At 43.9% G+C, this 14,310-nt stretch overlaps 1 protein-coding gene across 3 annotated transcripts; it reads right to left on the reverse strand.

Moving 5' to 3' along the window:
• Positions 1-336: 336 nt before the first annotated feature.
• Positions 337-11,768, reverse strand: TLR3 (toll like receptor 3). 3 transcript variants are annotated; one of them, XM_074588241.1, is made up of 5 exons: positions 11,644-11,768; positions 7,661-8,106; positions 5,520-5,711; positions 1,957-3,782; positions 337-1,314 (listed from the first exon to the last, which is right to left on the reverse strand). In XM_074588241.1, the coding sequence occupies exons 2-5, from the start codon at positions 8,096-8,098 to the stop codon at positions 1,086-1,088; spliced, it is 2,685 nt and encodes an 894-aa protein (XP_074444342.1). In that variant the 5' UTR covers positions 8,099-8,106; positions 11,644-11,768; the 3' UTR covers positions 337-1,085. The 3 variants fall into 3 exon arrangements, with proteins under 3 accessions (XP_074444342.1, XP_074444343.1, XP_074444344.1); XM_074588242.1 differs by having other exon boundaries at positions 11,525-11,754; XM_074588243.1 differs by lacking the exon at positions 11,644-11,768 and adding an exon at positions 10,834-10,991.
• Between the last annotated feature and the right edge of the window lie 2,542 nt (positions 11,769-14,310).

Here is a 14,310-nt window from a genome sequence, read left to right on the forward strand (position 1 = left end):
GCATCAGCTGTGCCTTGGCCACTTTTCACATTGACTTCAAGTTCTATTTGAAGGCCGGCATATAGTTTTATGCACATTTGAAGAATTAAGGTGGTATCTCTCAGTATAAATGCCATAGAACATGATTTGGGTCAGAAGGGACCTTAAAGACCATCTAGTTCCAACCCCCCTGCCACGGGCAGGGACACCTCCCACCAGACCAGGCTGCTCAAAGCCCCGTCCAACCCAGCCTTGATGCAATAATAAATATGCAATAAAATGATCCCATAATTCAAATACGTACTTTCAAAATGTCCTTCTGCCAGCTCTCCGAATTTCAGTAGGGAAGAGTAGAAATTTTTTTTTTTTTTTTTTTTTTTACTCATACCACATTGATTGAATCAGTTGACTCACTAGTCTGAAGATCTGGTTCTGATAGTCATCAGTACCAGCCCCACCCAGAAGGCATTAGCAATCCTTCACTGCGTGCTCTGAACAGGCTGCCCACGGGGTCCAGTTTCTTTCTGTGGCTTTCTCTTAAAATAAAGGTTTTAAAGCTCACTTTGAAACTCTGCTATGTTTCTTGGGTTTGACTTCAGAAATAATTTTCCATGCTACTTACTGTGCTTCACATGGAAAGTTTTCCAATTTTAGTTTCGCTCAATATCCCCTTGTGTTATGAAAGCAAGCAGTAGTATCCACTCTACCTTCTACACAGAAAAAATTGCCATTTTATCATTATTGCATGCTCTTTTGCATATCCCTTTAAAGTGGAGAGTCTGTGTCTTTCCTGCACTACATCAGATCGACATTTTTTCTAGGACATCAGCCATTCTCACCGCTTTTCAGAAATTCTGCCACATTTTTGATACACCGACTGAAATGACTATCAATCGTGATCCATTTTAACATGTCACTTCAGTGCAGGTGAATTAAAACATCAGCAAACACAGGAATATAGACAAGTAAATTTAAATTATACTGACTCTTACACATCTTTCCAGCATGACAAAGTTTTTTCAGGTCTTCCTGAAGGCTTGTTAGTTTTCCAGTGTTAGTTTTTTTCCAATGTTAGTTGTTAGTTTTCAAATCTGTACTTTAAAACTTCATTGCGCTCTACTATTAGATTTAAGTGCCATCACTAATTGCTGATAAAATGCACCGACTCGTTCTTTCTGAGCTGGCCAGTTCAAGATGCAGCGAGATCTGAACATCCCTCTTCTCATTTGAAGTGCATGATACAACTTGTAATCTTGGATATCATGAAGAAAGATCAATATGATGGAGTCCCGACTTTGTTCAATAGCTTGCTGACGAGCATAATACACCTTAAACCTGAAACAGAAATAAGACAAAATTACATGTTTTCTTTCATGTGGAGGGAAAAAGTAACAGTTCTTTTAATCCCTCACATAATAGCGCACTGCAAACACAAGGGGTCTTAATGTCTATTCCGTGATATAGAATTGTCATTACTTATGTTAAATTAGTTACCTTCTAAATAAAGAAAACAATCATCCTCTAAAAATATAACCTAAGTCTACTGTCTTGATACAGCCTTGTTTAGCAAAGTTCCTTTCTTTTCCAGATCACGACATAAGAAAGGTGAAAAGACTTGTTTAAAGCCAAATAAAAATCATCTTTGGATGCTAGTGAGCTCACCCATTACTGCTCTTCTTCAAACATGTAATTTTAAGGAAAGCAGTCTGAGCAGCTTGAATTTTGAAAAAAAAAAAAAATATATTGACAGCAAGATTCAAATTTCCACTGGTGTACATGTGGAACAATTAACTTTATTAACTTAGGAATTATTCTGAAGTTACGGTATACTAAGTAAATATATTAAAGTAGAATTTGCATGGCGTTCTTTATTAAAGAGTATATTTGATTAAATTACACAGCAAAAGAGATTAACTTGTTAAAAAAATCTGTTAAGAAATTTTCCCTCTTACATTTAAAAGTTTATATCCAACTCACTTTTTGCACCAGGGATCCTGTAAGAGGTATTCAGTCACAATAAAAATAATCTTCCTGCTCTTTTTTATGCTGTTAGCTGTGGCTTCAAATTCAGATATGCCTGCTTCAAAGTCACGGTCTTCTAAACAAAATTTAATTTGATAGTGGTTATTTTTTTCCAGAGACCCTAAATTCTTAGACACCCAATCCTTGTCCTGTCTTGCATGAATAACATAGGCGTCAAATTCAAACTCTTCCTGTTGTCTGTCAAGTTCTTTAAAGCCAAGTATTCGATTTACTGAAATATTCCAGTAGAAAGCTATTCTCCACCCTTCAAAATGGATGATAAGAACAGTAAAAATTACTAGTGTCACAACAGTAGTAGTGATCAGGAACAGAAGTTTAAATGGAGCACTGTCTTTGCAGGTTGAGCTATCAAAATGCAACACCAGACTACCGTGATATTTAGGTGGGGTGTTGCAAATGTACTGGGACCTCAACCCAGGTATATATGTTTGGGTCACGTTGAGCCAGTCAGCAAACCAAGCAATGCTTTCACAGGTGCAATCAAAAGGATTGGAATCCATCGTTAGTATTCTCAAGCTCTTGAAAGCTGGGCCGAACACTTTTTCTTCCACTGAGGTTATCAGATTTTTCTGCAGGTTCAACGCATTCAGGGAGACTTGATCATCAAAAAGGGTGGCTGGAAGCAAATTCAAATTATTTGATCCTAAATCCAAGTTTTTTAATTGAAACAGACCCTTGAAAGCCTGAACTGGAATCTCATCGAGACCATTTGATTTTAAATTAAGAATGCGCAAATTGGGAAGATCTTTTAAAAAAAGAACAGGGCCACCTGGATTTGCCTGTTTCCAAAGCCGCGCTAAATTATTGTGCTGCAAATCCAGAATGTCCAGTTTGTGAAGTCCATCAAACAAGTCTTCTTTTATGTTTGCTATGTTGTTATTGCTGACGTCTAAAATGGTCAGATTTTGTAGAGGACGAAAAGGCGAAGGAGAAACTGCCAGATTACTGCAACCTACCTTCCTCAGCATCAGTTTTCTAAGGCTTGGGACAAAAATGAATGATTCGCTTCGCAAGGACAGATTTTTATTATAGGAAAGATAAATATCTTGTATATTATTGAGACCTTTAAACTCATGACCTGTGAGCTCTTGACTAATTTCATTGAGACCAAGATCAAGAATTTTCAGGTCTCCCAAGGAGGAAAATGCCCCACTTCCTATTGTAGAGATTCTTGTTTTTGTGAGGTTGAGAACCTGCAAACTGGAATTAGCAAGTGATGAAAATGTTGTATTAGTTATTCTTTGTAAGTTTATGATGCAGTTACAGAGGCTCAGGTATTTCAGGTTGTTCAGACCTGTGAACATATTAGCAGTAATTCCTGGAAAATAGTTATTATCCATTATAAGGTATTCCAGGTCACGTAACCAATGAAAGGAAAAATCTTCAATTTTCCCAGTAACTGAACTTATCAGATTCAGATGTTTGAGGCTGGATAATCCAGAAAATAAATGTAAAGATACATGAATGTTAGTATGCTTTAGGTTTAAGTATTGTAAACTTGAAAGCCACTGAAATGAGTCATCTTCTATCAAAGACAGAGAATTTTGGGAAAGGTTTAAAATGGTAAGATTTGTTCCTTGCAGTCCCTGGAAAGTTGACTTGCTAATGTACGAAAGCTTCACGTGGCTCAGGGAGAGGTTCTGAATCGCTGTGTTTGATAATTCTGTACAAAGTTTCTTTGTGCAATTTTCACCAAGTTCAACGTTGTTCAGTATGAGGCCAAACAGGTTTCCAATTGCACGTAAACTTCCTGTGTGAAACTGAAATGAAAAAAGAGTTTTGATCAAAAGAAGGGGATTATGTTAGAAAGTTGACCTATAAAGCCGAAAATTGCAAAGGTTTTCAAACGAGATTTTCAAGCAGAATATAACTTCTACACACAGATTTTTCCACAGCCAAGTTCAGATAAACAGTTCTTGGAGTTTATACTTCTTGTGATAATACTTCTAAAATTTGTAACACGATTATCATCATTCTGAGCGGTACTCTTGCAGAAGAAGATAGAAAGTTGCTCAGTGAGATGCAAGTGAACAACAATTTGTATCCAACTAGTGCAACTCTTGCACTAGAAGTATCTTAGAAATTGAGATAATCTCTTTCTTCAGCTTTGTTTTATGGGCATCTGCTAAGGATACCAATATACCAGTGCAAAACCAGTAAAAAAGTTATTTAGGGCTTCAGAGAGCCAAGAAGAAACCCAGTTTCTCTGTGAGCAGAAGCTACACTCATGAAATGTGATACTACACACTTGCTCCCACAACGTCAATCACAAGTCTCTGTCACAGTGCTGGCCCCTCATCTTGAGGCAGATATTAGATGAATTATTAAATACTCCATTTGTCAGAATGACTCAAATGCATGTGACCGCTTTTCAGACAGCAGTACTGTAAAATCAGAGCAGGTTCAACTAGCATAAAGTAGCACTGCCCAAGAAAGGAGCAGTCCCATCTTCCTATCCACATGCCAGCATGGCCATACATGCAGTGACATGGTGCACGAGATAGGGAACCAACCCGACAACGAGCTAACCAAGCCAAAACATCTGTAGAGTTTCCCCAGTGACGCAGAGCATGGCCTCACTAAAGCTTGTACCAGAAAGAGGGAGGGACGAAGCATCCAAAGGGAAGAGGAAGGTGGGATCGCCTCCTAGCAGTGGTACGAGCTTATGCCACTCTAAAATATTCTTGAAATTTCCTTGTACATGTTCTCTACAGATCAATCAACTAGGAAAAAAACCCCAAGCAAATGCAATGCAAATTCAGTGTTCATATGCTGATGACTTCTATTTGCTATTCAGTGTTCATACTAGATGATCTTTAAGGGCCCTTCCAACCTAAACCATTCTGTGGTTCTCTGCTGAGGGTCAACCAGTTTAAATCTGCAGCACTTACCATCACTCTTCAAAGAATCATATTGTAACGCTGAGAAGTGGGTCAGGGAGAACAGTGAGGTAGGTGGCAGAGAAAACACCCATTTCATTTTTTGAAAGAGTGAGTATTCTTTTCTGCAAAGATTATTTCCCTGGGGTACCCCACAGGCACAAATGGACGTTCTCTTTGATTAACTAGGAAGCGAGACCTGGACTGTATAACTAGCCTTGCATAATATCACACTTTTTCCCCACTTAGAAAGTATGTCAGCCGTTCACCTTCAGCATATACAAACAAAATCCTGCGTAGAAAATATCTGGTAAGGGTTCACAGAGCTACTTGATCTAGCTCTTGCTTGAGACCTCTGATGTACATGGAACCAGCTCTTGCTGATTTTAGACAGAAAAAAAGAATTACGTGTGTCACTAATGCTGTATACAGGTTTTTATATGTATATATATGTGTATATATGTATATATATGTGTGTATATAGGTGTATATATGGTTTTATCTTTGACCTCGGTGAATCCAAAATGTAATATAAATGTCACACAATCATAAATGATAAACCAGGATAGTTCCATTTTATACTTACACCTGTTGAATTTCTGTTGAAATGCCTCCTACCTCTTTCAGTGGATTTGATGACAAATCAAGGCTATTCAATGAGGTGTTGCTAAGAAAATCAAAGTCTTCCTTTTTTAACTCGGTGATTTGATTGCTATTCAACGTGAGCTCACGAAGGTTCTTCAACTGTTGCTGCAATCCTAGATTTGCTGACTTCAAAAGATTATGAGATAGGTCCAAAATATTCAAGTTCTGGGGAGAAGATGCAAACAGAAAAGTATAAAATCCTTTTTATTTTATATAATACGAAACCATTTTGAAATATTCCATTAGAATCTAATCGATTAGAAATTAGTTGCAATACTACTATTGAAATAAATTTGTAATAGAGAAATGGCAGCTTTCAAGCTCCTGCAGGAAGAAGCCTTCTGTGTCCTCCCCACCTGTAACTTTCATTGTGTTCACAGTCTTAACCTGCTGAAGTATCTGCTGCAAACCGAAGAGTTACTTTATCTAAAATTCCTTAACTCGCTGAAAGCCCTCCTGCTCCAGATAAAGTGGCAAAAGCAAAAGTCTACAGCTGGCTGCAGTTACAACTACTGCAGTATTAAACTGTGCGTTCCACCCTCTTCGCTGTGGTCCCCTGCTGTGAGTGAAAGTGAGGAAGGGAAGAGGAGGGCAGCAGCAGCCCACACAGATCAGAGCTGTACGCCTTGTAGTGCTCCAGCTCCTGCCCAGGTGCTCAGACTCCTCCACATCTGCAGGGAAGGAGATGCTACCCTGAAGGCGACTCCACAGAAGATGCCTTGAGGTGCCCCAAGTCCGGCTTCCATCAGGAACAGGGCAGCAGAACTTCAGTTCTGCTCCCAGCACTAGAGCTGGCTGTACCCGTTTGTACTTAGCTGAGAGTCAGCAGTCCTACGACACAAACCAGTACATTTTGTGTAACTGAACTGGAATGCTGAGTTTAGCAGAAAAGTCCAGACTTGTTCAAAACAACATTCACACTTGTTAGAACATTGTACAACAATTAATAGAATCACAGAATGGTTTAAGTTGGAAGGGACCTTAAAGATCATCCAGTTCCAACCCCCCTGCCCTGGGCAGGGACACCTCCCACCAGACCAGGTCGCTCACAGCGCCGTCGAGCCTGGCCTTGGACACCTCCAGGGATGGGGCAGCCACAGCTTCTCTGGGCAACCTGGGCCAGGGGCTCACCACCCTCACAGCAAAGAATTTCTTCCTAATATCTCATTGAAATCTCCCCTCTTACAGTTTAAAACCATTCCCCCTTGTCCTATGGCTCCCCTCCCTGATCCAGAGTCCCTCCCCATCTCTCCTGGAGCCCCTTTAGGGTCTGGAAGGGGCTCTAAGGTCTCCCCGGAGCCTTCTCTTCTCCAGGCTGAACCCCCCCAACTCTCTCAGCCTGTCCTCACAGCAGAGGGGCTCCAGCCCTCCCAGCATCTCCATGGCCTCCTCTGGACTCGTTCCAACAGGTCCATGTTCTTCTTATGCTGGGGGCGCAGAGCTGGAGGCAGTATTACAGGTGGGATCCCATGAGAGTGGAGTGGAGGGGCAGAATCACCTACCTCCTGACTGTCTCTATTTCCTTTTGTCCTTAGGCCCTTCCTTTTTCATGATTCCCTGCTCGGTGCAAAGACCATGGAATAGTCTTTCTCTGCCTCCAGTGCTGGTCCCCCAACCTCATAGATGCTACAGAGAAAACTATTTAACCACGTGTAAACTACCAGCGGAAAAAAAAAGAAGGTAGAGTAAAAAGGTCTTTACCGTTTCTCAATCCTCAGTGTCCTGGGAGACACTACATTCAGCCTAAGCACTGGCTTTCATGGTCTGAGTAATTACACCTGACCTTGAGAATTTAGGCTAGCTACCATTTTTAGACCCCAGGCAACTCAGATTCCACACCATTCACTTCGCCCTATACGTCACCTACTGCTACTGTTCTCTCAGCACAAATCCTGTACGGAGAGGTGCCTCGATGGGAAAAGGGGATGGAGAACAGTGGCTCATAAGGGTGGCTGAGACTCCAGTGTGCCAGGCCTTTTCTTCAGAAAAACAATAAAAGAAGATGACATGCTGGGTATTTTCAGATGCAAAGAGGTAACTGTTCCGTATACACACTGGAAAATACAGTAAATTCCCCATTTATTTACATGAAAAGGTGCATTTCTAAAGCTTACCTCCAGGGTTTTGAAAGGATCATTTTTTATATTTATTCTGTTGTACCCTAGGTTGAGCTCGGTCAGGTTGGTGCAGGAAGCAAAGAGTCTGTCGGGGAGCTTAGACAATTCGTTATGCTCTAACTTCAGGATCCGTAACAGGGGCACGTTTTGGCACAATTCTGGTTGCAGTTTAGAGATGCTGTTGTAGCCCGCGTTCAAGTAAACCAGCTGGCTGTACCTGGTCAGATTTGCAGGACCCAGCAGCCTCAGCTGATTATGAGAAATGTCCAAACCCGTTATATTGGTTGGGAGATCAGAAGGAATTTGCGTCAGCTTTAGGTGGCTGCAGTCAGCCATTTCATTTCGGATCTGGCATTGCTTTCCGACCGACGCACACAGCAAGCAGACAGACAGCAGTCGGAGAGACAACCTGCTCCACCAAACAGCACTTCCCATCGCTTTATCTGCAAAGGCAAAATGAACACAGGACACATTGCAATCATTTTGGCACAACTTACATCTTAAACTGAAGGCTAAGCAAGCCAGGCTCAAAAACCATGTAGTTTTATGCTGAGCAAACGCTCATTATCGTTCTCTTATAAAGCAGCATTAATTTCTGCAGAAAAGTTAAGTTTAATAATCTCTCTAAATTAAGATTTTTCTTGAAAAACAATAGTATTGCCTTACTATGTAGAAATAATTATGAGCTACCAACATTTTATCTATTATCAATGCGAATTTCCAACCATTTCCCCCTTTCTGATTAATTCTGCTTTGCTTTAACATGCATAAAATACAATAAAAATGGCAAAATATACACAGGCCCCTCAATGTTAATCACTGAGCTCTGAGCTTAACCACACTGATAAATATTTATACACAGGTCCCTCAGTGTTAATCACTATGCTCCGAGCTTAACTACACTTAAAGTATTTATAGTTATATGCAGTAAGAATGCCTAATATACCACTTCTTTATTTTACAGTTCTTGCCAGTTTTTGTTTTACGAGCAAGCCACACAAAAGTCTAACCCTCTTTCCATATGATAGTGAAAGGAATACCAGGCTATAGAACGGTGTATGAGAAAGTAAGAGCGGACAAAATAATCAGTACCAACCTAATCAGGGAAAATAACAAAGAGCCAAGGTGTAGAGAAAACACTGTCCATAGATTCAATACATTTATCCACATACTTCTGGTAAAACTTACACATTTAAGAATTTATATACCCCACCCCATCTCTTTTGAGCATTGCCGTGGTTTAACCGTGGCTGGCAGACAGGACCACGCAGCCGCTCACTCACTCCCCCCGCATCGGGATGGGGGAGAGAATCAGAAAGGTAGAAGTGAGGAAAAAACCAGTGGGTTGAGATAAAGACAGATTAATAGGTAGAGCAAAAGCGCACGCAAGCAAAGCAAAATGATTCATTCCCTGCTTCCCATGGGCAGGCAGGCATGCAGCATCTCCAGGAAAGCCAGGCTCCATCACATGTAATGGTGACTTGGGAAAACAAATGCCATCGCTCCCAACGTCTCGCCCTTCCTTTGTCTTCCCCAGCTTCATACACCGAGCATGACGTCCCATGGCATGGAATATCCCTGTGGTCAGTTGGGGTCAGCTGTCCCAGCTGTGTCCCCTCCCGACTTCTTGTGCCCCCCCAGCCTGCTCCTGGTGGGGTGGGGTGAGGAGCCAGAAAAGGCCTTGAGAGCTCAGCAACCACCCAAACCCCCAGTGCCCTGTCACACTATTCCCATCCCAAACCCAACACACAGCACAGCAGCAGCTGCCAGTAAGAAAATCAACTCTATCCCAGCTGAAACCATGACAGCATTTCCATTAGGATATCGCCCCCTGTCCGCTGGTGCTCTAATCTTCGATGGCTCTGGCTCTTGAGGCATTACATTTCTGATGAATCTCAGACTTTTTCACATTTTATTCAGTTTCAATTTAGTATCCGTAAGATCTAAATTCACCTGGTGATCTTGTAATGCGGCTTTACTGGATAAGGAAGAAAATTAATTCCACACAAATTCTGACCGGAATAGAGGTGTAAGAGCTCCGAAGGGTTTGACTAGCCTGCTGAGTCATAGAGATTGTCTAATTAAATAGCATCTCTGCTAATCCAGAGAAGAGTCCACGGTATCACCTATATCATTCCCTACAGCATTAATCTCTAGTTGAGGGAGAACAAATACTTTGGGAGCACTTGCCAGAATATTTTTCCATGCTTTAGCAGAGAACAGTAAGGTTTCTCTGCTTCAATTTTTTCTTCAAAAAAAAAAAAAAAAAAGCTTATACTTTCACCCCTGAAGCTTTGAGCGTCTCCACAACCTCCGTATACATGTATCTGTATGGCCGCCTGCCAACAAATTTGGAACCTCCCTGCCAACCTCGATTTACCAATGAGTTGAGTCTCAGCGTGACGGGCTCCCAGTAGAGAAGACTATCGGTGCTCCAGTACAGAACAAGCTATAGAAGGCAATTTAACCTTACTAGACTTAAAAGAAATCTAGAAAAGCTTCTCAAAAGACTAGCTCACAGCAAGACGACTTTTCTTAGTTCTGCAGCTCACATTTTCCTTTGCTTGCAACCTCTGTTTAATTAACACGACCTACCTTTGAACACATTAGATTATTGCTCAAGAGCAAACACTGAAACAAGAAATTAAACCAACACATTTTGTACAGAAAAAGAAAAAGCCTTCAGAATTCGTCTTTTTTAAAGAGAAGAGTTTTCACTACCAGAACAAAACGCTCTGAGGAGCTGACACTGCAACCTGCAGCCAGACAAGAGTTTAGCAGGTCAGACCCCAGCAGAGTTTGGCTCCGTAGATGACCTGCCTTTTCAGAGGGCAGACATTAGGACTGCTCCAGTGACAAAAAGCCACATTATAGTGGCCAGGGGCAGCCCTGTGAGTGCCTCTGTGGGAGCACCCTGGCCATCTAGGGAGAGACGTCAGTAAAATCCAATGGGAGTGGGGATACAATCAAGGGAAAGGTCCCTAAAGCACCACAGAGGCATACACAAAGGACTGCAAAAGGCAATTTAAAATAAACCTTAATGAAAACACCAATTCCCTGCTGGGCGCTGCGCGTGGGCCTGACCCATCTCCTGCAGCTCACACAGCCTGGCTCTCCTCTCGCCTGCCACTGGCAAACACGGAAAGGGAGGGGACAGCAAATAACTGAACCTGGTAGTCCTTGATCTGCAGCTGGTCGCTTGATCCACTTCACCTGCTGCTGGACGCAGCACCCATATCCCTGCAGCCAAGGAAAATTAAGGACCGCTTGTCCTGCCTCATTCCTCTGCACCCCGGCTGCTGGAAGAGCGAAGGAAAACAAAGGGGGAGCTTGTCTGTACCAAAAGTTTTACCCCTTCTGAGGGTTTGTTTTCGGGAGATCAGGTGGCTGCCAGGCTCCTCGGCGGTTGCTGCCAGCTCGTTTTAAAGTTTGAACGGCGCAAGAAACGTTCTGCAACAAACACAAACCGAGTTCCTTGGCTGATTTCCAGCGAGGCCTGAAGGGCTGCCTTTTTTCGGCTTTTTTTCATCGCAGGAAGTCTGGAGTCAGCTTTAGGTGATTTATGCTTTGGCTGGGGATCCGGTGAATAAAGCACACACCCATTCTCAGACTGAAGGGACGGTGTCACAGAACATTTAATGGACAAAAGAAAGAATGACAGTTTGACTGTTATGAGCAAGAACTTCTAAAAAATGGAGAATTTAGCAGGGGAGCCTCCAGTGTATCCCAGGGACAGACATTCCCACTTCACATATATTGCCTTTTTATTAAAGCACAAAATGCCAGCTGGGGACGCCCCATCCGGGCAAAGCACCAAAGTACACTCATTAAGAAAACAGCAATAGCACCGATTTTGCTTACCTGAAAGTTAGGAGAAATCCAAGATGAAGGAAATTGGCCCACACTTCTGAGCAGTACTTCGGCTGCGTACCTCTGATATTTGCATTTATTACTAAAAGTGAAGAATGGCATCCACTTACCGCTGCGGCCTTTATCTCCCTCACCTTGGGGGTGTCCGGGGACTGCGTAAGATTCTCAGCACACGAAAACCATGAGGAAACACTCTGCCCGGAGCAGGAAGAAGTGAAACCGAAAGCGGGGATGGGCTCGCCGCGCTGTGGGAAGCCGGTCCTGCGGCCGGGAGGCGGTGGCTGCCCCCCGCCGGTTGGCGAGGCGAGCGTCCGCCCCGAACCGCGGGACCAGCAGCCCCCCGAGCCACCCAGCAACCCCCGAGCCGCGGGGCAGCATCCCCCCGAGCCACCCAGCATCCCCCCGAGCCGCGGGGCAAGCACCTCCCGAACCGCAGGGCAGCATCCCCCCGAGCCGCGGGGCGAGCACCTCCCCAACCGCAGGGCAGCATCCCCCCGAGCCACCCAGCATCCCCCCGAGCCGCGGGGCGAGCAACTCCCGAACCGCAGGGCAGCATCCCCCCGAGCCGCCCAGCATCCCTCGAGCCGCGGGACGAGCATCCCCCGAAAAGCAGGTTCAGCATCCCCCCCAGGATGCGGGGCGAGCATCCCCGGAGCCGGCGCAGCCGCTGCGGTCCCTTCCGCACCGAATTTCCCTGCCCTGAAACGTTTCAGAGGTGCCGAGGGCGGAGATCACCCCTAAGCCCAGAGTCGGGGGTCAGCATCACACAATCCTACTTGTAACTTGGAAACAATTTATTCCTGGCTAATTCCATGGTCTCTGAAAATCCTTCAGGACACATCCCAAAAGCAGATATGCTGAGTGGCAGATTACTGACATAGGAATATTGCTCTTTTAATGTAGAAACAAAGCACCAATAGGTTCCTACAGAACCACATAAAGTATGCCTTTTTAAAATGAACTTTGTTCATGTGAGAAAGTAATATATTACATTTTTAAGTGATAATAACATATTTTCTATTGTATTAAAAATAAGAAATTGCTTCAAAAGTCCAAGTGAAAGTTTTAGGGACAGCTTTTAGATGTGTGTCCTCTTCATACTGTTTGTGAGTTCACGTGGCCCTGCTTTCCCAGGGACCTGACCATCAGTTCCCTGGAGGGGACGTCCTCAGTACGAGCTTCTGGATGTGACAAAAGGCGCTACTGCTTTGACTATATTGCCATCGATAAATCCTCTGCAGGGTTCACCCAGCCATACTTAGGACACAACAGCAGCACTGAGTTCAGCTTAAATTTTTAGGTAGTAGTGCTGTCCCTCCTGAGTAGAGAGTGGGTAGCTGCAGCCTCACCCAGAATTCTTCATTCAAAGCTCTAATTCTTCATTCAAAGCTCTAATTCTTCATTCAAAGCTCTACTTCATTCAAAGTGTTTGAAATTGCAGTCTGCGGCAATGTGCTAACTGCCTGCCCACCAGGAGCTCTGGGAAGCGAGGTCTCTACCCTATGTCCCATTAAATCTGGGACCACTGAGAGGTTTGCTGTGAGGCCCTGGGAGGCAGGCTGGCTACCAAAGAGGTCAGGGCCCACCTTTTCTACTCCTTCTCTCTGAATTCTTTCAGGAACTGCCTAATATTTATTCTTGAGGTTAGGACACTGAAACTGAGACCAGAACCAAGCTTCTTAGGAGCTGGAAGGCTCTAAAGTCTGGGTCATTCCCATTTCACGGTTAAACCTTGATCATCCCTTTCATCTTGCTATGGGAAGAGCAAATTTCTGTTCTGTGCTGCCCTGTGGGCTTCTGCACTGGATAAGGTCATTTGATCCTAAGCACAGCCACCTGAAGTCACATCAAGTTACTCTGAAGAGGATTTTCCCTTTGTGTTTTGGAAGAGAAGAGATCACACTGGTGGTAAAGCAGCCCAATAATTAACAATGGTTGCGGGTCATTTTTCTAGCATAGCAATACTGTCAGGAATTTTGCCTCCTATCTTCCCCCTACACCATAATCATATGGCAGATAAAGCATGCTCTTTGATCTCCCCTCACAATTTATTCCCTCTCAACCCTCTCTTCCCTATACATGGAGGGGACTATTAGGAAGCTGGAGTTGATTCAGGCACCATGGAGGAAAACCATCTGATGCTGATGAAGCTACTGATTTTATCAGTAATGCCTTTCCAACACTCCAGCCTTAGAATATAACGTCAGTGGCTCAGGGAGACAATAGCACAAAAACTCCACTCCTTTGTGGAACGCTTGCACCAGGGACGAGAATATCAATTTTATTACAGAAAATTTCATAGAATCACGGAATCATAGAATGGTTTAGATTGGAAGGGACCTTAAAGATCATCCAGTTCCAACCCCCGGCCCTGGGCAGGGACACCTCCCACCAGACCAGGTTGCTCACAGCCCCGTCCAGCCTGGCCTTGAACCCCTCCAGGGATGGGGCATTGACAGCTTCTCTGGGTAACCTGGGCCAGGGGCTCACCACCCTCACAGCAAAGAATTTCTTCCTAAGATCCCATCTAAATCTCCCCTCTTTCAGTTTAAAACTGTTACCCCTTGTCCTATGGCTCCCCTCCCTGTTCCAGAGTCCCTCCCCATCTCTCCTGGAGCCCCTTTAGGGACTGGAAGGGGCTCTAAGGTCTCTCTGGAGCCTTCTCTTCTCCAGGCCGAACCCCCCCAACTCTCTCAGCCTGTCCTCCCAGCAGAGGGGCTCCAGCCCTCTGAGCGTATTCGTGGTCTCCTCTGGACTTGCTCCAACAGGTCCACGTC

Source organism: Larus michahellis, chromosome 5 (genome assembly GCF_964199755.1).
Source record: "Larus michahellis chromosome 5, bLarMic1.1, whole genome shotgun sequence".
Classification (NCBI taxonomy): domain Eukaryota; kingdom Metazoa; phylum Chordata; class Aves; order Charadriiformes; family Laridae; genus Larus; species Larus michahellis.